General features: G+C 40.4%; 1 protein-coding gene across 2 annotated transcripts; it reads right to left on the reverse strand.

The window, feature by feature from the left end:
* Positions 1-1,056: 1,056 nt before the first annotated feature.
* Positions 1,057-23,036, reverse strand: LOC121518323 (NLR family CARD domain-containing protein 3-like). 2 transcript variants are annotated; one of them, XM_041800560.1, is made up of 12 exons: positions 23,014-23,036; positions 20,219-20,329; positions 11,239-11,349; positions 9,364-9,439; positions 7,061-7,277; positions 5,085-6,861; positions 4,581-4,748; positions 4,323-4,490; positions 4,054-4,227; positions 3,566-3,733; positions 3,038-3,084; positions 1,057-2,164 (listed from the first exon to the last, which is right to left on the reverse strand). In XM_041800560.1, the coding sequence occupies exons 2-12, from the start codon at positions 20,320-20,322 to the stop codon at positions 1,629-1,631; spliced, it is 3,546 nt and encodes a 1,181-aa protein (XP_041656494.1). In that variant the 5' UTR covers positions 20,323-20,329; positions 23,014-23,036; the 3' UTR covers positions 1,057-1,628. The 2 variants fall into 2 exon arrangements, with proteins under 2 accessions (XP_041656494.1, XP_041656496.1); XM_041800562.1 differs by lacking the exons at positions 9,364-9,439; positions 20,219-20,329; positions 23,014-23,036 and having other exon boundaries at positions 11,239-11,351.
* Positions 23,037-23,725: the final 689 nt, after the last annotated feature.

The following is a 23,725-nucleotide window of genomic DNA, read 5'->3' on the forward strand; positions in this document are numbered from 1 at the left end:
ATAACATGTTCATTTTAAAATGAGTAGTTCCATATAAAACACAGATCACATTATAGAAGCCTGTTTACTGCTTTAACATCTAAAAATAAAGACTGACACTATCCTTACATCATTTCAAACATTCAATAGTGTAATCTACAGATTTCACCAAAATAAGAGGATTATCTTTATGCTACAAAAGATGACTTTTAACACCTGTTATTTCATTGATTGGACTCTGGCTGTAGCATGCTAACTCTACCTGCCTCTCTCTACATCAGTGATGGTTTTAGAGCTTTCAGATGAGTTGTCTTGTTTTGCTCTTCCATGATGCTGTGTTTATTAATTGGTCTATAATGTGCATGGTAACGCATCTCTTAGTATGTTGGAGCTTTGCTATAAAGCGCTGTCAGCAGATTTGTTAACCTAAATGTAATGAGCCGTGCTGCTAAATGTCAATTCATTGGATATCTTGGCAGTGTGGTGGACAGAGAGAAGAGATGTATACTATAAACATGGACAGAGAACTTTTAACCCTTACTGTACAGCCATCACGCTGCTGCTACCGTTTTTCTGCTGTTTTCTGAAGCAGCATTCAGTAACGATGAGTCCGTCTGTTAACCTGACATGCCAGATGAAGTTGTTTCACACATCCATCTGGGAAAGCTCCAATAGGAAACGTTTGACAAAAGGCAGAGGCTTTGGAAAAAAACACGGAGTGTGGTTGGATGAAAGTTCTGTCTGTCACATCTCTACGGGCCAATCAGAGCAACATAACATGTGACATAGCAGCTATCTAGCTGCGCATGTGCAGCTACCCAGAAATAACGAGAAACATGTAAGTACTCGACTTTCATCGTTTTTGAATAGAAAACAACTCACTGTTGTTCTTTGTTCTTCTTTAACAACGAAATGTTGTCAAATTCTGATAAAACTTACGCTTTTGCAGCATCCACGCTCTTCCACCATAATTACACCGGCCTCTTGCTGCTGCTTGTTTACATCTCGACTCTGCTGCGCATGAAAGTACTGCCCCCTGTTGCTGATTGGTCCTGTCACTTTCTAACCGGGCCCAAACGGTTCAGATAGGAGCTTAACAAGATGGATTCGCCAGTGAAAAACAAGGAAACGGGCGGATCCATCTGCTTTGCAAGGTTATCCGTCTGTGCAGTTGAAGACATTTCTTCTTCTTTTCTTCAGGTAATTAACTGATATCTCTCTAATGCTGAAGGTTCCTCTTTGACACACTATTTGGCCCATTTTACCAACAGGGTTCAAAATGGGCCAAAAAAAAGTGTTGGCTCAATTGTACGATGCATTGAAAACATTTTTGAAGCATTTGTTTGATAGAGGGAGCCATTGTGTTTGGCCCTATTTTATAATGTGTAATATCTGATCAGTTTTTAGTGTCTTTGGGCTATGTTGGACAAAACAAAAGTATCTAAGCTAAAACAACACTAACATGGATGATTTTGGACTTAATATAAAAATGACTGCTCCTGTTGAACTGTGATATACACACAAATACAAGTTCAACTAGTGAAGAGTTACTGACATGCTTTTAACAAAATATATCAGATTAACCAGAGATGATAATTTACCTAGTGTGTAGTCTGACTAAGCTATGAATCCAGGCAGCAGAGTTTGAGCTAAAGAGACACTGAGGAACCAAGAGATAACCAAAAGCCAAACCCAGGGTAGAGCGGTTCAGTGAATGTGGTGTTGAAGGTATGGAGGTGGATGAGTCTGTCAGAGGAGACTCTGTAGAAGGACAGAGAGCCAGCAGGATGGTCCAGATACACCCCTACTCTACCAGAGGATGAAGAGGAGGAGGAGGAGGAGGAGGAGATAAATGTTTCTCTGTTATTGTGAAGGACAGAGTAACCACGATCAGAGCAGATCAGACTCCAGGACTGATCATTCCATCCAAACCAGCATTCTTGACTGTTTCCTCTCCGTCTGATTCCTCTGTAACTCACTGATACATAAACCCCTCCTCTCCACTCGACCTCCCAGTAACAGCGACCAGTCAGACCAGTCCGACACAGCAGTTGAGACCAGTTAAATCTGTCAGGATGATCAGGATATGGCTGATCCTTTCTCACACGTGTCACCGTTCTGTTGTTGTCAGACAGTTTGAGTTCCCTGTCCACTGTGTTTGTGTCCACTTCCAGCTCACAGGCATCTGATGGAGAGATTGAGACACAACACAGCTGATGGTTATCATCTGATCATTCCTAAACAAGGTCAAATTAACATTTCATATTCAGCTCTGAACTCTATTCATCAACACTGACATTAAACTATCAGTAACATAGGAGTTAAACAGATGCTGGGGCAGATCTACCAGGGTGGCATGGGGTAGTAGTTGCCACCCCACAAAAAACCCTTGTCACCTCAGCTGGCAGCCCTGAATGCAAGGAAAAGTTATGGTTCATCAGACTTTTTACACAAACCATATTTAATGTCTAATTGCAAGTGAATGTAACACTAGATGAGTTAGCCCCTTCCCTCTTTTATATTTAAAAATAATGTAGGAGAAAAAATCATTCTAAAAAAGTGTTTGCTTTAGTGGAATTCAGTAGAACATCTGTGATGGCAAAGGACTGTTTTATAATGTTGCTGTGTTCATCTTTTTTCTCCATACCATCAAAAATGCAGAACCCCAAAGACTGTTCTTTGGATAAATTATTATTAGTGAAAGGGTGCTTTAGAAATTGAATATTGTCAATGAGATCATCTTTCATTATTTTATATTAACAATATTTAAGAGAGAAAATAAAATGACAGATTGTAAAACAGTTTGTTGGATTTTTTAAGACCCTGTCTGTCAAAATGAGACAGTTAAAAAGTCTGATCCAACCTCTGAGGGACTGAGCCGTAGTGTTTCTCTCTCCTCAGAACTCTAAAACTGTTTCTGGTTGATGAATGTAAGTGATTGTGAATGTGGACGTTCATACTTTCAGACCCAAACACAGAACGAGTCAGACATACCCTCAATCATTGTTGATTGGCATTCATGAGACAATCATTGTGTTCTCACAAATCAAACACTCACACTTCTTTAGACCTGGTTTCAGTCTGTGCTGTCCACCATGGTCCAGCCTGGAGGAAGAAACAGAGCCAGTTTATACATCAGGGATAATAAAGATAGATTTAAAACACTTTAATTCTTCTTGTGACTTTATTTTCCTGTAGTGTTTCACTGCTGCTTGGTTGTCATGCATGACTATCACCAGATGGTGGCAGTAGCACATCTAAGAACCGTAGCTATCATTAAATCACCAAAGAAGAAAAGGGGTCATTTGAGTTTTAGTCAAATCACTGCCATTGACCTTCTAACAGTGATTTAACTCTAAATTCCTATCCCTCTCTTATACATACTGTAAACTAGGCCCGTACACCAAAATCAATGTGGCAGTATAATGGCACATGCTCCTTGGGCATACATTTATCAATACGGATGTTTCCTCCTGGTTCCACTATAGAGGCATAAAGTCCCTGTATAACTGAAGTGCTGAGAGCCATCTCTAGTACCTAGTATCAGTCTGTCCGTCTGTGTCTTTCTGTTTCTGTGTGTCTGTACCTCAGTGTCTTCAGTCTGCAGTGTGGATCCTCCTGTAGAGCAGATAGTAGTTTCTCTCCTCGTTCTCCGGGATGATTGTAGCTCAGATCCAGCTCTGTCAGACAGGATGAGCTCAGAGTTGAGGCCAGAGAAGAACAGCCTTCCTCTGAGACCAAACAGCCAGACAGACTACAGACACAGAGAGAAATAGAGTCAATAAAAAATGTCCAGTTTGTCATCTTGAACTGGATGGGATAAACTTTATTGTTCCACAGAGTGAGACCCATACTGCAGACAGAAGACAACAGTCAAAATCATACATATTTAACATGAAAAACACTTCAGCATAGATACTGAGATACTGAGGTCCTGTGAGAAGTCTCTAGTTTCAAACCTGCAGTAAAAATAATTTAATTTGCGCTTTCTCCCTCATTGAACATTAATGCTGGAGTTCCTACACCTTTCTGATTTGGAGACTTTGATGCAGTTGTCATTGTGGTTGCACGAACCTGAGAGAGCCCAGCTTGCATTGTGGACTCTCCAGTCCACATGACAGCAGCGCCACTCCTGAATCCTGCAGGTTGTTGTTACTCAGGTCCAGCTCTCTGAGACTGGAGGACTGGGAGCTGAGGGCTGAGGACAGAGCTCTACAGCTTCTCTCTGAGAGATTACAGACACTCAGCCTGTAAAAGACTTAAGGTTAGTCAATAAAATCATCAAACTCACAAAAGAAAGACCAGATTGGATAGGAAAATTTTTAAAGCAGTGGAATCCTTACCTGAGACTTTCCAGTGTAGACAGTGGATCTTTAAGTCCACCACAAAGTTGCTCAACTCCTGAGTCCTGCAGGTCGTTGTTACTCAGGTCCAGCTCTTTCAATCTGGAAGAGCTGAGAACTGATGACAGAGCTCCACAGCTTCTCTCTGAGAGGTTACAGCCACTCAGTCTATAAAAGACTTTAGGTTAGTTAACAGAACACTCACAAAAGACATGACATTTTAATTGGAAAACTTTATAAAGGTTGTGACATCCTGACCTGAGAGATTTCAATGAGGAAAGTGGATCCATTAGTCCACCACAAAGTTGCTCAACTCCTGAATCCTGAAGGTTGTTGTTACTCAGGTCCAGCTCTCTCAGTCCGGAGGAGGTGAGGACTGAGGACAGAGCTGCAAAGCTTCGCAATGAGAGGTTACAGCCACTCAGCCTGAAACAGAGGCAGAGATGTGTTAATTTTGTAAGTACATACTACAAACTGCTTCAGTAACCATGCAGCACACCTCCTCACCTATAACCCCCCCCCGACCATCTTCACCATCTCATTTCCTACCCACTGGTGTGTTACTGCTGATAACACCTTTAAAGGCAGGCCTCTTAATGTGTGATTCTGTCGGCTTTACCTGCTTTTAATGTTGCTCTTCAAGACTTTGAACCTTTTCCTGCTTTGTATAGTGACTGAGTTTTTATTTAAAAAAAAAAAAGCTTTATAAATTAAACGTGTTATTAGTATCACTTTTATCATTGCAGTTGTGAGTTCACCTACAGAGCTTTGTTGGAGGCTTTGACCACTGGCAGCAGCCTCAGGAGAGCCTCCTCTGATGCAGAGTATTTCTTCAGGTCAAACACGTCCAGATCTTTCTCTGATGACAGTAAGATGAAGACCAGAGCTGACCACTGAGCAGGAGACAGAAATTTTGAGAGACGTCCTGATCTCAGGGACTGTTGGATCTGCTCCACTAGAGAACGATCATTCAGTTCATTCAGACAGTGGAACAGGTTGATGCTCTTCTCTGCAGACAGATCCTCGTCGATCTTTGTCTTGATGTACTGGACTGTTTCCTGTCTGATCTCTGAGTCACTTTCTGTTTTTGTTAACAGACCTTGTAGGAGATTCTGATTGCTGGTCAGTGACAGACCCAGGAAGAAGCGGAGGAACAAGTCCAGATGTCCATTTGGGCTCAGTAAGGCCTGGTCCACAGCACTCTGGTAGAGCTCTGTCATTGTAGATCTGGATGTTGTTTCTTCCTCTGCCATCAGATTGACTCCAGTATTGGTGAAGGTCAGGTGGACATGAAGAGCAGCCAGAAACTCTTGAACACTCAGATGGATGAAGGAGAACACCTTGTCCTGGTACAGTCCTCTCTCCTCTCTGAAGACCTGTGTGAACACTCCTGAGTACACCGAGGCTGCTCTGATATCGATGCCACACTCCATCAGATCTGGTTCATAGAAGATCAGGTTTCCTTTCTGCAGCTGCTCAAAAGCCAGCTTACCCAGAGACTCGATCATCTTCCTGCTCTCTGGACTCCAGTGTGGGTCTGTCTCAGATCCACCATCATACTTGATGTTCTGCACTTTGGACTGAACCACCAGGAAGTAGATGAACATCTCAGTCAGGGTCTTGGGCAGCTCTCCTCCCTCTCTGGTCTTCAGCACATCCTCCAGAACTGTAGCAGTGATCCAGCAGAAGACCGGGATGTGGCACATGATGTGGAGGCTTTGGGATGTCTTGATGTAGGGGATGATTCTGCTGGCCTGCTCCTCATCTCTGAACCTCTTCCTGAAGTACTCCTCCTTCTGAGGGTCAGTGAACCCTCTGACCTCTGTCACCATGTCAACACACCCAGGAGGGATCTGACTGGCTGCAGCAGGTCGTGTGGTTATCCAGAGACTAGCAGATGGAAGCAGGTTCCCCCTGATGAGGTTTGTCAGCAGCACATCCACTGAGGTGGACTTTTTAACATCAGTTAGGATTTTAGTTTTGTGGAAGTCCAGAGGAAGTCGACACTCGTCCAGACCATCTAAGATGAACACGACCTGAAACCCTTCAAACCTGCAGAGTCCTGCTTCTTCGGTTTCAGGAAAGAAGTAATGAACAAGCTCCATCAGGCTAAACGTTTTCTCTTTCAGCACATTCAGCTCTCTGAAAGTCAATGGAAATGTGAACTGGATGTCCTGGTTGGCTTTGCCTTCAGCCCAGTCCAGAGTGAACTTCTGTGTTAAGACTGTTTTCCCAATGCCAGCCACGCCCTTCGTCATCACTGTTCTGATTGGTTCATCTCTTCCAGGTGGAGATTTAAAGATGTCTTCTTGTCTGATGGTTGTTTCTGGTCTGTGTGATTTCCTGAATGTTGTTTCGATCTGTCTGACCTCATGTTCCTCGTTGACCTCTCCAGTCCCTCCCTCTGTGATGTGGAGCTCTGTGTAGATCTGATTCAGAAGGGTTGGGTTTCCTGCTTTAGCGATCCCCTCAAACACACACTGGAACTTCTCCTTCAGGTTAGACTTGAGTTTATGTTGGCAAACTGAAGCAGGAGTTCCTGAAAGAACAAGCAACAAATGATGTAAATGAGCTGATCCTGCAAAAAGTAATAATATAAAAGAGTGGCTGTGCAGTTCTTCAACAACAGTTTCAGTGGGTATGTGCAGAATATTAAAGCTGAGTTTGGAAATCTAAACCTCCACTTCATCCCTCCATCAACTTAAATCTACATTTCTTTTTGACTTTGAAAAACTTACCGTGCAACAGATGGTCAGCCAGCTCGTTCTGCTTCATTCTCCTCAGGAAGTTCTGTGTAATCTTCAGAAATGCCTCTCTGCTGCTCCTCTGCTCTTCATATTCACCAACCAACACCTCCTCATCCTCACTGTGACATTCTGGGTTATCCTGACTCAGAGCCTTCTGAAATCTCTTCAGTTCGTTCTTCACAAAAATGATAATGTTCTCCTCCAGCAGCTGGAACAAAGACAATCTGAATGTTTAGAGCCACGGTTCCAATAGCGTTACCCTGTCCTCCAGACCTCCAAATAAACTACATGATCTAAACATACCATTGTTGGTGAAGAAGGACAGGGAAAACATGAACATCTGGCAGTAGGAGCAGGAGAGGCAGACACAGAAGCTGAGGCTAAGCTAGACTAAGTTGTGGTAGAAGAGGACAGGGAAGCTAAGAGCAAAGCAGCTAAACTTCAAGGGTGCTTGTTGTTAAGTGTATGTACATGTAAACGCACAACAGCTATGAAACTGTAGTAATAACAAGTAGAAAGAGTGAAAAAAATGAACTGTAAGTCAATCGAAACTTAGGAAAACGCAGTGTCTTCTTCTCCTTCTTCAAGTGTGTTATTGGGGTGGCACAGGGAAACTCAGCAAAAAAGGACCTGCTGTAAGAGATAGGTTGTATCCGAAACCACTCACTCATTCCCTACTCCCTATTCACTATACTTTGAGCAGCATATAGTGGACTATATAGTGGACTCAACTGCAAAACACAAAAAATGATTACTGACACGGCCGAGGGTAATGACGTCATCGCTGTCTCACAACTAAAACGTTTAGCAACAACGGCTTGAAAACTTCGATGTCAACAGCTGAGGATCAAAATTAACGGTAGAATTTCACTGAAAACTGATACTAAATGTGATGTATTTTCCCCCATATAATAAAAATACTAATAGATAAAAAGCTTGTGTCTTTAGTGGCAAAATAGTGTACATTATTGTGTGTAATGTATTACACATTATTTTTGCATAACGATGGTCTCATGTCTTGTAATCTTCAGAGTTACTCTGTTTTAAATCCTTAACATTTTCTTACAGATTTGATTGAACCCAACAAACAAAATGTATAAAATAAAGTTTTTATAAGTGTTCCTCTCATTTGTCGGTTATGTTTGAAAGCAGAAGCCACGATGCATGATGCTAGTGAGCATCGGCTGTTCACTACTTCTCAAAATGCATTGTGATAGAATGAGTGAACTATATAGTGAATAACAATGCTCACTCAGAATTCGGACACCACCACAAAATGGCATATTCACTATATCACAGGTGTCAAACTCAAGGCCCGGGGGCCAGATCCAGCCCGTGGTACAGTTGTATCCGGCCCGCAAAATCATACAATCTTTCTATTTTAACTGGCCAACCGGTATGGGGTCTGCAGATTTCCTCCAGTAAACGTGTAAACTTTACCTTGATGGTTTGAAATATCCTTGTTAAATTATAAAAATCTGAAAAAGCAAAGAGTAAAAGAAGTTAGATAAAAACTCAGGAAGGTGAGAAAAGAATTAATGTTGTCATTTCACATTTTCAATTTTGCAGCACACAATACCGACTTAAACTTATGCTTTTTACTTTTTTTCATGTTTTGACCTTCGAGATTCACAATTCAAAATTCTAAGTCATATTTTTACTTTTTAAACTTGTTATTTTGACTTTCTATCTCATTTAATTGCCTTTTAAAAATTATTATTTTGCCGTTAAATTTTGTGTTTTGACCTTTTGAACTAATAAGTTTGACTTTTTATCTCTGATTTATATTGTTTCACATTTTACTAATGGTGAGAATGAGGTTGACAGTTTCTGTTTACCTTGTTGACCTTGTTTGACTCTTAGGTAAGGCCTAAATTCAGAATCCATGATTGACTTTCACAATCCTGGCCTAAATAGTCCGGCCCTCAGGACTTCTCATCAGAGGAAATCTGGCCCCGGACTCAATATGAGTTTGACACCCCTGCACTATACAGTGGACTATATAGTGAATAGGGAGTTATTTCAGACACAGCCAAAGTGACACAGTACGAAAATTGTACGTCAGCCATTTGGTGGATGGGGACCTGAAGTGGGCCAAAGTAAAAATGTAAAAATGGCAATTTTGGAGTTTTATACAAAATCGATATATTTTTATGATCTTGTCATGGTTCCAGTTTAGAACCAGTATACCCAAGAAGTCCTCTGAGAGGTATGTATGACAGTTGGAGCAACAGGTAGGTTTGCAAGTCATACAGACAGACAGCTCTTTAATTATAGTAGTAAGATGTACACACCATAAATATGGAGTCCAGGTCTGTTTTTTGCTGCTTGGGCTGATCATTGCAGAACTCTGATGTTTCCAGCTGACCTCTGTAGAAAAAATATCAGGTTTAATGACATTTAACAACAGTTTGAGAGGTCAACAAAATGGCACAGCATAAATGTAAGAGGTTTAAATGATGATTTATTATATGGGGGAAAATACATCATATTACTGTGGTATGTCCGTATGCTTATTGAAAGAGATCAATTCCTTAACAAATAACCCCCTAACACCTCATACAGCTATAGTATTACTTTATTACAACACCCCTTTCTGCTAATTGATCCTTTCCTGCTCTGATTTATTCATTTTTTCCTTTCAACATTCAGCCCCAACAGACCATCCAACCTCGGATCATGATTTTACAAATGGGTCATCATCAGACCTACAAAAGCATCTTCAACTCTTCCCTAAATCCCAACAGGAAATCACCCAGCTTCATCTCAATTTCAAAATAAGTTATTTCTGATGGTGCAAAAATGACTATAAAAGTTCATTTTGCAGAATTATCAAAAGAGGTATCATTGATGATAAAAAATCATTTACCCAAGTACATTTCCATCTCTGTACTGCTAAAAAAAATTACTTGTGTAAAGGAGTTGAATTAGTACTTCGACGTTTACAGACTTTTTTTCACACAGGTATCAGGACCTCTACTTAAGTACAGACTGTGAGGACTTTTGCCACCTGTGTGTACAAGATGTCAGGTTTATATTATTCATTATTTACAAAAATAAAGACCATTTGCTGTCAAATTGGAGCAGAAAAGTGTAATGGATGAAATACGTTGCGCCCAAAATTTCCTGAAGGGAATCTCCTTAAATTCCCAAGACCTTTTCAACAATCTTCTGTCTCCACCGTAAATAAACTCATTAGCTTAAATGTTGTTATGGCAGTAATTCTAAACAGAGAACATCTGTTATTTCAATAATATGGTCTAAATGTGAGTTATGCTGTAGCAGAGGCTAAACCAGCCCTTTAAGCCCCTGACGCTGCAGCTAGGCCTCACTGACGTACTGAAACTTTACCGTGTCTGATGAAAAAGAATGTCTGAGACTAAATGTCTGTTTTAACTCTGGTCATTCATTGCTCCCCCACTACAATATGCAAAATATGCACCCTATGCATGACCTGCTGTGGATCCAAGGAGCAGGGAATGTCCAAAAATTACCATACCGGATAGGATAAATCTTCAATAACTCAAATATATTACATTTTAGTGTCATTAAACTTACCACATCTGCAGTAATGGCTAGGCAGGAGGGCATTAAATAAAATGGGGCAGTGGTCTGACATGTGGCTGTGTTTATGAGTTGGCCCAGACACTTGCGCAAGTTTAAAAGATTCAGTGATGATTAAAAACAGAAGGGTTTCAAAGGATGATGAAAATTTAAAAGCAATTTGATGACATTTGAAAGTGTTTTTTTTTTTTTTTTTTTAAACCGACAGTAAGGCCTCCACCATGGCCAGTGGAACGAGGGGAACTGAAATATCTAGGTAGGGGGCATAGTTCAAGTAACTGGGCCTGATCATTTGGTTTTAGCCAGGTTTCAGTGAGAAGGGAGAAGTACAACTGAGCAGTGGAAATAAGTTCCTTTTAAATAAAGATCATATTTCAACCTGATCTCTCATTGAGGAGTGCAAACTTAATGTGGGTATCTGGATTTGAGGCAGTATAGGCAGTGATTTGTCCAAATAAGCTGATGAACTCAACTGTAACCAGTTTATTTAACTATAAAATCCAACCTTCCTAGTTTATTTATATGATGATGGAGAGATGATGATAAATGAGGGACAACAGTGACATGGTCATCATATGTATAGTTTTTATTAAACCTTTTCTTACCTTCCACCTGCTGATTGCTTGAAGTCGATAAGGCCGCGTTTAGACTGTTCACTCTTCATGGACAAACAGCTGGGTTCAGGAGAGTCTGCCCTCTGCCTCTTTGTTTTGATACTGAGAAACAACAAGATATGTTTATTCAGGGTGTGAATTGTTGAAAAAGCAGAGGGGGGATATTTTAAAGGGGACATATTATGCAAAAATAACTTTTTCAGGCTTTTCTAACACAAATGTGTGTCCCTGGCCTGTCCACAATCCCCTCAAGTACCAGAAAAATCCATTCCCTCACCCCCTCTTTTTCTCCACCTTTCAGAAAATATGTGCTGAAACAAGCCATTCTCAGATTTTACATCTAGTGACCCCACCAGGGACCTAAGCACCAGCCTCCAGGTTTGGTTGGCCCTCTCCCACTTGGAGGAAAGTTCCGCCTTCCTTCACTGATCTGCTCAGCGGAGAGGGGAAAACTCTTCCACTTTAAAAGATCGCTATGAGGCAGCAGTGCTGTGGGACTCTGTCTGTGTCTCTCTTTGACAAGGGGACATCACTGCCACTCCCGCCTCATCTGGAAAGTCCCGGCCTTTTCCCCTCCCTCTTCTCAGAGCCGAACTGCCCACTTTCTATGCATCTTTTGAATTATGGAGGTGGGCGGAGTTAGCTCTAAGGTAGGGGTTCACTTACACTTTAATGCTGCATCCATTTCCTGAGAGGGGTGTGGTCAGGGGCGGAGTCAGACAGCTAATAACCATTTAAAGCCACAGACAAAGAAACGGCTTGTTCTGAGAAGGGCTGAAACAGAGGGGGTTGTAGACATGCAAAAATCCAATACTGGAGTGTTTTTCAGCAATAACCTTCACAGGCATGTTTTGGGGACCTCTGAGAACAATAAACTTTTCTTAAAAGGATAAAAGATGTCACCTTTAAAGAAACGCATGTTGCAACTGCCTTTAATCTATAACCAGTACTCGAGTTGAGGGGGGATGAGGGGAGATGGCATCTCCCTGAAATAAAAACGGTCAAAATCATCCCCCTTCTAAAACGGTCATACCCCCTTTCCATCCCTTGAGCCATTTTTATCAATGAATGTGGAAATATTACTACTATTTTAACACTGGAAATATTACTACTCTTTTTATAATGGAAATATTACCACCATTTCAACATTTCGGGGGCTTTGCGCACAGGGCTTGACATTTACACCCGCCAACTAGCCAAATGCGGGTGGATTTTGGCCATGGTGGGTAGCAGCTGTATGATAAATATAATCGAGGTAATGTATAAACAATGTTGACCAAACAAAAACTTTACCTGGTCGTTAAGTTAGTAACTCAACCCTCACGATATCTATTTTGGAAATCAGCGCCATCCATGATCAATCAGGTGCGTGCCGAGTGTGCTCGCTCTCCCTTTCTCCCTCTCTCTCTCTCCTGAGCAGCACAGAAACTCTAATCATGTGTGGCCTGTATATCCACCTGTTATTCTGCAACCTCTCTTGTCAAAAGTCAGCTTCTGCTATAGTAGAAGCTATAGTAGATCCTTTAGTTTGTGAATTTATAGTAAAACTCCGTAAAGTTCCCACGCTGGTTCTGATTGACGCTGTAGAACTTCCTCGCGCTGATCAGCTATTTTAAAATCAGATCACAGGTGAAAACAAATAAAGAAGACGTAGGTTTATTTTAATGTGATATAATATAATAAGGCCTACTGATAATGACACAGAAACAGAGACAGTGAGGGAGATACAAAAGCAAAACAGATGAGCTGCTGTGTTAGGGAAGGGGAGGGGTGCAGGGGTGTATTTAAGGGGGGAAGAGGGGGCGAGATCACTGGTTTATGCTAGTTTAATACTGAGGGAAAAACACCAATAAAACAGAGCTCTAAAATGTGTGATTAATGTTATGATGAAAATAAAGTCAGATAGACATTAGACATTAAAAATATTATCTTTATTACTGCCACAAGGAATATGATCATTGAAAGCTCACAAAAATGTGAGAAAAATGGTCAAAAGTAAGAAAAACATGGCAAAAAATGAGTGTAGAAGTGACTGAAATGGGCAAAAATGTGAGGGGGGGGGTTAAATTCTGGACCTCACTAATTTTGAAACCCTGGCTACAGCCCTGACCATCCCCCGATTTTTTTTTTACAACTCAACTACTGTCTATAACCAGGCATACCAGTGAGCCTTCAGGCCTATTCTCACATGGTTTTTCAGTTTCAATCATATAACCATATAATAATAACTGAGGTAACCATATAACATTTTTATGACATCTTGGCAAGCTGGCGGAAGAGTGAGAGACAAACAGCGCTGGGCACAGAAAATTACGAGAAGTGACAAAAAAGAATCAGCTGATCATCTGTCCAGACAGTATTTCTCAGTTACCATTGAATATTGCAAACAGCACTGTAGACTTCTGTGTTTTAACGGGCCGATGCTGTCTCATATATAAGACTCTAGCTAACTGTGCATGGATCAGCTGGTCAGCTATCCATTTTGCTCAACATTGAAATAATAAATTATAAACTTTGTTTCTCATTTGTTCTTGAATTTCTTTGGATTGTGGCATGATGTGTTTCTTTTTCTGAGATCTTCTAGCCTACTTTTCTTTGTCTGACAGCTTCTGTTTGATTTCTTGATCCCACAAATCTGGTGGTAATCAGGCCTGGGTGTGGCCAGTGAAATTGAACTCAGCAGGGGGGCAATTCTTTTTTCACATAGGGCCAGATAGGTGTGGATATTTTTCCCCTTTAATAAATAAAATCAGGGGCACAGGTGGTTTATGGCACACCCCATGTGCGTGGACGGCCCAGGTTCGAATCCACCCTGTGGCCCTGTGCCGCATGTCTCTCCCCCGCTCTCATCCCTGTTTCTGACTCCATCCACTGTCCTTCATCTATCAAATAAAGGTACAAAATGTTTAAAAATAAATAAATAAAAATAAATAAATAAATAAATAAAATCATCATTTAGAAACTGCATTTTGTATTTCCTTGGTTGTATTTGTGAGATATCAAAACTTGCTTGATGATTCAAAATATTTACATTTAAGTGTTATAAATATACAAAAATACAAGGAATCATAAAGGGGCAAATATGTTTTCACTGAGCTGTATGCTATATATATGTGTATCCATCTATCCATCTAACTATCTTCTATACTGTGTATCGAGGAGGTCGAAGGGGGGCTAGAACCTATCCCAGCTGTCATTGGGCGAGAGGCGGAGTACACCCTGGATTTGTCACCAGTCAATAAAATTGACCAAAAGACCATGACATATCTGATTAAAGCAAAAGAAGGAGGTTGACTGGCTGCTCAGTATGATTGAGGTGCTTCAATAATAAACCAAAATTGGGTGCTCTTGGAAACCAGGGGGAAAAAAACCTATCCAAAAAGAAGGAGAAAACCAGGCACTCCAAACAAAAAAATGTGCAAATGAGGACAGAAATACTAAAAAGCCTTTATTATAATGGCCAAATCATTAAAAAGCCAACATGTTTCGACCAAACCAGTCTTCTTCAGGGCTAACAAACATTTGTGGTGTAGTCACAACTCTATGTGGACTACAGCCAAAGAAGGCAGTCACATGAATCAGGGAGAAGAGAAATCAGGTGAGAGTCTTCACACAGGACTCACTGATCAGGCATTGGCCTCTCCCAATCACAGTGATGATCAATTAGAGGCAACCACAGACTCAGAGAAAAGACAAAGCAGGTGAGGCCAGTTACAGAGTAATCAGCAAACACATGAGAACACAGAATGAACCCAAACAACAATGACAATAAAATGTAATACAAATCACAAACAATAACCCAAAAACTGTAAGAAACAGGAAAACACACAAAAATACATTAAAAAAACATGATAGGTCAAAATCATCATTCAAACCAGGATGTTGTAAGGCATCCGGCTGATGGATCCAGAAAGCTTCCCCCTGATCGAGCTTCTGGATTCTGTCCCCTCCTCTGACTAAAGGTTTTACATGTTCAATACATTCAATGCGCAATAAAGAATCATTGGCATTGTGGGATTCATTAAAGTGTCTGGCCATAGGGTTATCCTGATTCCTGATTCTAATGGCATACTAATGCTCAGCCAGACGATCTCTCATGTGTCTTTTTGTTCGTCCTATGTAGAAAAAACCCTCCTCACACGGACAAAACAAACGGTATATGACAAAAGTGGTGTTACAATTAATAAAGTCCCTTTGTTTGTAGGTTTTTTTAGTATGAACATCCACAAAACCTTTGGTCTGTGCAACATTATCACAGTGAGGGAAATGCATGCATTTAAAAGTACCAGCTGGTTTATTTAACCAAGTTCTTTTCTTGTCTGCTGGAAGATGTGAATGCATTAACCTGTCCCTGAGGGTCGGTGCACGTCGAAAGGACACGATAGGAGGTTCAGGGACAACTTTACTCAAAAGGGGATCACTCTGAATAATGGCCCAGTTACTCCTAACAATATGTTTAATCTGTTTAGCATGTGTACTGTAGGTAGTAACAAAAAAGGGGCGAGACTGAGACACTGACTTGCGTCCTGTGTTTTTCTGGAGGAGGGTGCTGCGCTCCAAACACTGTGCTCTGTTGACAGCTTGTTTGATTGTTCTGGGCTGGTAGCCTCTATCAAAAAAATCTGCGTGACATAGCCTCAGTCTGGTTATCAAAATCAGCTTCTTGATCACAAATGCGACGTAGGCGCTGAAATTGGCCATAAGGAATAATATTTTTGAGGTGATGAGGATGAAATGAATCAGCTCTGAGTATTGTATTACGTGATGTACTTTTCCTAAAAAGAGTGGTATGTAACTTGCCCTCAGTGTCTTTGTAGATAGTTACATCCAAAAAGTCAATGCTATGATGTGAATATTCAATAGACAATTTAATGTTTTCATTGATAGAATTCAGATATTTACAAAACTGCAATAGTTGTGTCTCATTACCATCAACAACCAACAAAATGTCATCAATATACCGGCCATACCAGGTGATACACTTATGAAAGGGATTCACAGTATTCAAAGCATGTTCCTTTTCCCACAGACCCAAAAACAAACAAGCATAGTTAGGAGAAAAACAAAAACCCATAGGAACACCAATCTTTTGAATGTAGACTTCACCCATAGACAAAAAAATGTTATGATGAATGACCCAATCCGTCAGTTTCAAAAAGGAAATCAGAGGGAGGTTGTAAACCATCTCTATCTGAAAGAAAATGACTCAAGGCCATCAGGCCCTCCTGGTGGTCAATTTTAGTATAGAGACTCTCTACATCCATTGTCACCAGGAAATGAGATTGAATGTCAGTTAAGTTGCCAATTCTGTTTAATACATCAGTCGTGTCCTCAATAAAGGATGGAAGTTTTCTGACCAAAGGTTTTATATAAAAATCAATATATTTTGAAGCTGGCTCTGTAAGAGTGCCATTGCCAGAAATAATAGGGTGGCCAGGGGGGTTGTCTTCAGGCTCCTTGTGTATCTTGGGAAAGAGGTAAAATGTAGCCATAACAGGGTGCTCAACAGATAGAAAACCAAACTCATTGACATCAATAAAACCATTATCCAGCACCTGTTTTAATAAAGCATCAAACTGTTTCTTCATGTCCAGTAGAGGACTGTAATGTAGTCTTTCATAATGTCTGGTGTTAAGCTGGCGATGAGCCTCTATGATGTATTTGTCCTTAGATAAAACAACTACAGCACCACCCTTATCTGCTGGACGAATTATGATGTCCTTATTGTTGGAAAGTTCATTCAGTGCCAGATGCTCTTTAGGAGAAAGGTTGGACTTAGGAGTCAAAGGGTTAGCAATTAGAAGTTTTTTAACCTCATAGTCTACTTTCTTTGTAAAGGTTATAAGTGCTGGGTTAGATACTGTAGGTGAGGTTCCGATAAAAATTGAATAAATCAACTTTAGTATTAAAGGCACAGGTGTTATGGTTTGGAGCAAGGAGCAAAAGATAAACCTCTAGACAAAACTGAGAAGTGTTCTTTGGTCAACTGAAGATCAGAAAGATTAATTACCGCTGATAACGTCTCTGCAGGTGCCAGCTCCAGCTCCTGCAGGCTGTTGTCAAGTTTGAGTTGAAAAGATCATCAGAACAGCTATCATCTTTGACAACAAACTTGACAACAGCCTGCAGGAGCTTGAGACAACAATTAAGAAGACAAAACTCAAGAAATTCAAAAGAGACACAGAGGATTATGAACAAGGTCGTGTCTACTGTTGGAGAAAGCAGCAGCCTGACCCGCAGGAGCTTCGGAAGAGAAGGGTCTCTTTCAACCTCACTTCCAGTGAGGATGAGAGGGGGTCCAACATCTCCACTGATCAGGATTTTTCCGAGAGCGAATGGCCACCACTACCATCTACAGGCAAGTCACACACAAACGCCGGACACGCCGAGGCAGGAGACGTGCACCGGCCACTCACAAGAAGGAGAGAGGGCCTGGGGAACAGAACTCAGAGATGTTATCAGCGGTAATGAATCTTTCTGATGTTCAGTAGACCAAAGAACACTTCTCAGTTTTGTCTAGAGGTTTATCTTTTGCTCCTTGCTCCAACCCATAACACCTGTGCCTTTAATACTAAAGTTGATTTATTTCATTTTTATCGGAACCTCACCTACAGTATCTAACCCAGCACTTATTACCTTTACAAAGAAAGTAGGCTATGAGGTTAAAAAACTTCTAATTGCTAACCCTTTGACTCCTAAGTCCAACCTTTCTTGTAAAGAGCATCTGGCGCTGAATGAACTTTCCAACAATAAGGACATCATAATTCGTCCAGCAGATAAGGGTGGTGCTGTAGTTGTTTTATCTAAGGACAAATACATCATAGAGGCTCATCGCCAGCTTAACACCAGACATTATGAAAGACTACATTACAGTCCTCTACTGGACATGAAGAAACAGTTTGATGCTTTATTAAAACAGGTGCTGGATAATGGTTTTATTGATGTCAATGAGTTTGGTTTTCTATCTGTTGAGCACCCTGTTATGGCTACATTTTACCTCTTTCCCAAGATACACAAGGAGCCTGAAGACAACCCCCCTGGCCACCCTATTATTTCTGGCAATGGCACTCTTACAGAGCCAGCTTCAAAATATATTGATTTTTACATAAAACCTTTGGTCAGAAAACTTCCATCCTTTATTGAGGACACAACTGATGTATTAAACAGAATTGGCAACTTAACTGACATTCAATCTCATTTCCTGGTGACAATGGATGTAGAGAGTCTCTATACTAAAATTGACCACCAGGAGGGCCTGATGGCCTTGAGTCATTTTCTTTCAGATAGAGATGGTTTACAACCTCCCTCTGATTTCCTTTTGAAACTGACGGATTGGGTCATTCATCATAACATTTTTTTGTCTATGGGTGAAGTCTACATTCAAAAGATTGGTGTTCCTATGGGTTTTTGTTTTTCTCCTAACTATGCTTGTTTGTTTTTGGGTCTGTGGGAAAAGGAACATGTTTTGAATACTGTGAATCCCTTTCATAAGTGTATCACCTGGTATGGCCGGTATATTGATGACATTTTGTTGGTTGTTGATGGTAATGAGACACAACTATTGCAGTTTCGTAAATATCTGAATTCTATCAATGAAAACATTAAATTGTCTATTGAATATTCACATCATAGCATTGACTTTTTGGATGTAACTATCTACAAAGACACTGAGGGCAAGTTACATACCACTCTTTTTAGGAAAGGTACATCACGTAATACAATACTCAGAGCTGATTCATTTCATCCTCATCACCTCAAAAATATTATTCCTTATGGCCAATTTCAGCGCCTACGTCGCATTTGTGATCAAGAAGCTGATTTTGATAACCAGACTGAGGCTATGTCACGCAGATTTTTTTTGATAGAGGCTACCAGCCCAGAACAATCAAACAAGCTGTCAACAGAGCACAGTGTTTGGAGCGCAGCACCCTCCTCCAGAAAAACACAGGACGCAAATCAGTGTCTCAGTCTCGCCCCTTTTTTGTTACTACCTACAGTACACATGCTAAACAGATTAAACATATTAGGAGTAACTGGGCCATTATTCAGAGTGATCCCCTTTTGAGTTTTTCTACATAGGACATACAAAAAGACGCATGAGAGATCGTCTGGCTGAGCATTAGTATGCCATTAGAATCAGGAATCAGGATAACCCTATGGCCAGACACTTTAATGAATCCCACAATGCCAATGATTCTTTATTGCGCATTGAATGTATTGAACATGTAAAACCTTTAGTCAGAGGAGGGGACAGAATCCAGAAGCTCGATCAGGGGGAAGCTTTCTGGATCCATCAGCCGGATGCCTTACAACATCCTGGTTTGAATGATGATTTTGACCTATCATGTTTTTTGTAATGTATTTTTGTGTGTTTTCCTGTTTCTTACAGTTTTTGGGTTATTGTTTGTGATTTGTATTACTTTTTATTGTCATTGTTGTTTGGGTTCATTCTGTGTTCTCATGTGTTTGCTGATTACTCTGTAACTGGCCTCACCTGCTTTGTCTTTTCTCTGAGTCTGTGGTTGCCTCTAATTGATCATCACTGTGATTGGGAGAGGCCAATGCCTGATCAGTGAGTCCTGTGTGAAGACTCTCACCTGATTTCTCTTCTCCCTGATTCATGTGACTGCCTTCTTTGGCTGTAGTCCATATAGAGTTGTGACTACACCACAAATGTTTGTTAGCCCTGAAGAAGACTGGTTTGGTCGAAACATGTTGGCTTTTTAATGATTTGGCCATTATAATAAAGGCTTTTTAGTATTTCCGTCCTCATTTGCACATTTTTTTGTTTGGAGTGCCTGGTTTTCTCCTTCTTTTTGGACATATCTAATTAAAGATTTAAAAACTTTCCAAGTCCATCATAAGCTGATGAACTCAACTGTAACCACTGTTCATTTAACTATAAAATCCAACCTTCCTGGTTTATTTATATTATGATAGAGAGATGATGATGAATGAGGGGCTACAGTACCTTCCACCTGCTGATTGTTTGAGGTCAATAAGGCCGCGTTTAGACTGATCACTCTTCATGGACACACAGCTGGGTTCAGGAGAGTCTGTCCTCTGCCTCTTCATTTTGATACTGAAAAACAACAAGATACGTTTATCTATAGATACGTTTATATAGAGACATATACAGGTACATCTTAAAAAATTTGAATATCATGAAAAAGTTCAATATTTTTTGTCACTCATTTCAGAAAGTGAAACCCATATATTATATAGACTCATTACACATAGAGTGAAATATTTTAAGCGTCTGGAAAACCCAAAACTCAGTGTCTCAGAAAATGATACTCTAATTTTTTGAGATGTACTGTGCCTGTATATGTTTCTATATAAACATATATGTGTGTGTGTGTTTGGTGTGTGTTTCTAGCTTTTACTAAATTTGTTTGCTTTTAGAGGTCTAATAGAAGGATCTCTGTTAATATCAGTCTGTTTTCATTAAAAGATTAGAATTATGATTAGACTAGGGTTGTTATTTTTATGAGACTGTCTCTCAAAGGTTCACATCAATATTCTGGTATTTACTTGTTTTCTTTTTTCCTTTCCTTTTTTTAAATTCTAAGATTAGCATCTTCTTAGATTACTGCATGTTGCTGTTTGTTCCATAGATAATTTTGGTGAAGAGCTTCAGTATTAAAACCTGCATTTTTCATTGGATGAAGTATCCTGAATCAGGAATGCATGTCTGATGTTTGTGACAAATTAAAGCCTTAAAATCAGATATTGCAGCATGCGCTTGGCACACCTACAGAAGGGTGCCAAAAAAGTAGGGACACAGCAGGTCAGTTATTTGGGACCCTTGACAACTTTAGATAATGGAAAATCTTATAAACACATACTGTACCAAACTGAACCTGACCTCTAAGTGGAAACGACCTCTGATGGCCCCTGGACTCCACTTTAAGAACTGCACTGTAAATACATACTACAGTTTTCACTCACAAGGCAAGGGCACGAACACTTATTATTTGGCTAGCATTTCTCCTCTCCCTCTTTCTGCATATCTCGACATCTCTGTATCCCTCTCCAACTGACTGCCAATCAGCTTGCTTCGTCAGATCCGTCTGTGTCCGTCTGACTTGAAACCTAAGCGTAACATTGGTGCCTTAAAAACGGTAAATCTTAAAAAATTTTAGATTAAAAAATGTTCCGTTTTAGAAGCTGACATGACCAAATGCACCAAATTTATTTTCTTACAAAATTTAGAACAAGCTCACAGCTCGATGGAAACATGCCAGGTGGAGATGACTCAGGAAAGCTTGCAGTAGCAGATGTGCAACATAAAACAGTTTATACAACCCACATCCAGGTTTATGAAACAATTCAGAGAGTAATGTGGCATAAACTCCTGGTAAACAGTAACTATGTTCTAACATGAACTAAGAGTGAAACTTTAGCTTCAGCACCTCAAAACAGAACTCTTGACAGTCAGAAGAATAGCCACAAACTATGAGAGAGAACAGGCAGGATTCAGCTAATGTTTGTGTTTATAAAGAGCAGCCTACAGTCTGGACCTGCTCCATAAGAAAAGTGCTCTGTAAAAAAACTTACTGATTCAGCCCCATATGAATAAAACTGACTTGGCTTAAAGATGACCAGGGCATGTAAAAAAAACAGACCTGAAAAGACCTAAAACTGTTCAACTTGACCATGTACTAAAAAAAAAATGATAATCCCATAGCAAGATTTAATTGTAACCATAAATATGAGAATATGTTATTTGACAGATTTACCCACAGAGGAGAAATATCACAGATTTTAAATGTCCAAAGAAAACTATATTACATTTTAGTCTAGTTTTAGTCATTTTGACAAAAAAACTAAACTTAGTTTTTGTCAGTTTTTAGTCATCACAGATCTATTTTTGTTAGTTTTAGTCTAGTTTTTGTCATGGAAAAAAAGGCTGTCGACAAATAGATTTAGTCATAGTTTTAGTCGACGAAATTAACACTGGAGTCTACCCGCTTCTAGAGTAGACCTGCTGGGTCCATCCTGACAGAGAGCTCCATTCAGCACCCATTCATGCGTAATAGCGCTGAGCCACATTGGAGAGATAGAGAGAGCAACTTTATAATTCTGTCTCTGTTATGAGCTGTGAGTAGGTTACAATGTATGCCTTTATCTGTTATATTTCCATAGCTGATATCCACATAATACACCGGAAAACTACGGTGTTTGCAGCGAGAGTTCAGGAGTGGGAGAGAGGGAGGAGTTGGACGGGGGTGAGTGAGCAAGAGAGAATAATGCAACGGGCACTGATCTGAATCATGGACCACCCATCTATCTGTTATATTTCAATGGTTTATATCCACAGAATAAATGAGCAAACTTCAGTGTTTAAAGTGAGGTTAGTGCGAGAGAGAGGGAGAGAGAGAGAGGAGGGGTCTGGCGGGGGTGAGCTAGCGAGGAGGAAGCAGTGGGCCCTGTTTTGAATCATCACTCACCCATTTAAATAACTTGGAATGATGCGAAATTTCGCATAAAATCGAACCTGTTCTGAATAAAAATATGATGGACAAAACTTTCGGCATCAGTCTGCAAACGTCATTAGAACAACATGAGCTCGATTTTCTTTTTTAACATGCAAAAAATTCGGACGAAATAATCGGACCCAGTGTGCAAAGGCCTTTAGAGTCTGATGTGGAGCCTCGTCGGCTCTCTTAAACCAACTATATCCTCTTAGCATTAGCACTGTTAGCATTCTGAATGTACATGCTTATCATTTTTAAATTGTTTAAAAAATAAAAAATGTCTCACCAATCCTTTCAGCAGAACTGCATCACTGTGGGAGTGGAGAAAAATGACACCAGGAAATAACAAAGTCTGTTTATCACCACAGAGATGGGGAATCAAAGGTCACAGCCTCCAGGGGGGTTTATGGTTTGAGGAGATGTTTTATAACAATCTTATGACTAGTTTTACCTGTTCCTGTTCAAAGGGAACAGGAACAGGTAAGGTACAGTCATCAATTATAACTGCAGGAGAGAGGCGCTCCATTTGTTTGTTTTCTCTGTTTGTTTGCAAGCAACCTCTAAGAACATTTGACGCCTCCACCTGAACTAGGTCACAACAGCAGGTGAAAGCTGCAGAACGCTCCTGTTGAGGCGATGCATCACACCAACACCCACATAAAGTGTCAGAGTCTTTGTGGTGTCTTTGGGGTCAGTCTGGGGGATGTTGTTGTGGAGAACATAGTCTCTGTCTATGACAGACTAAAGAAGGTCCTTGTATGTTTCACACATCCTGCTCCTCAGGGTTGAGATGACTACCTTCTCTCTCTAAAGGTTTTCACAGAGGCCTGTGAATTTTGGTAGCACCCAGTCCAAAAAGCAGAAGTACAGTCTTAATGAGTCATTGTTCAGTGTGTTGTAAATGTTTTAGCTGCATTTAATCTCGCTTCCAGCCCCTGGTCGGTGAAATAAATCTCAGAGCGTTCCACTGTTGGCACATCTGCTCAACAACCTGCTGT

This window comes from Cheilinus undulatus, linkage group 12 (genome assembly GCF_018320785.1).
Source record: "Cheilinus undulatus linkage group 12, ASM1832078v1, whole genome shotgun sequence".
Classification (NCBI taxonomy): domain Eukaryota; kingdom Metazoa; phylum Chordata; class Actinopteri; order Labriformes; family Labridae; genus Cheilinus; species Cheilinus undulatus.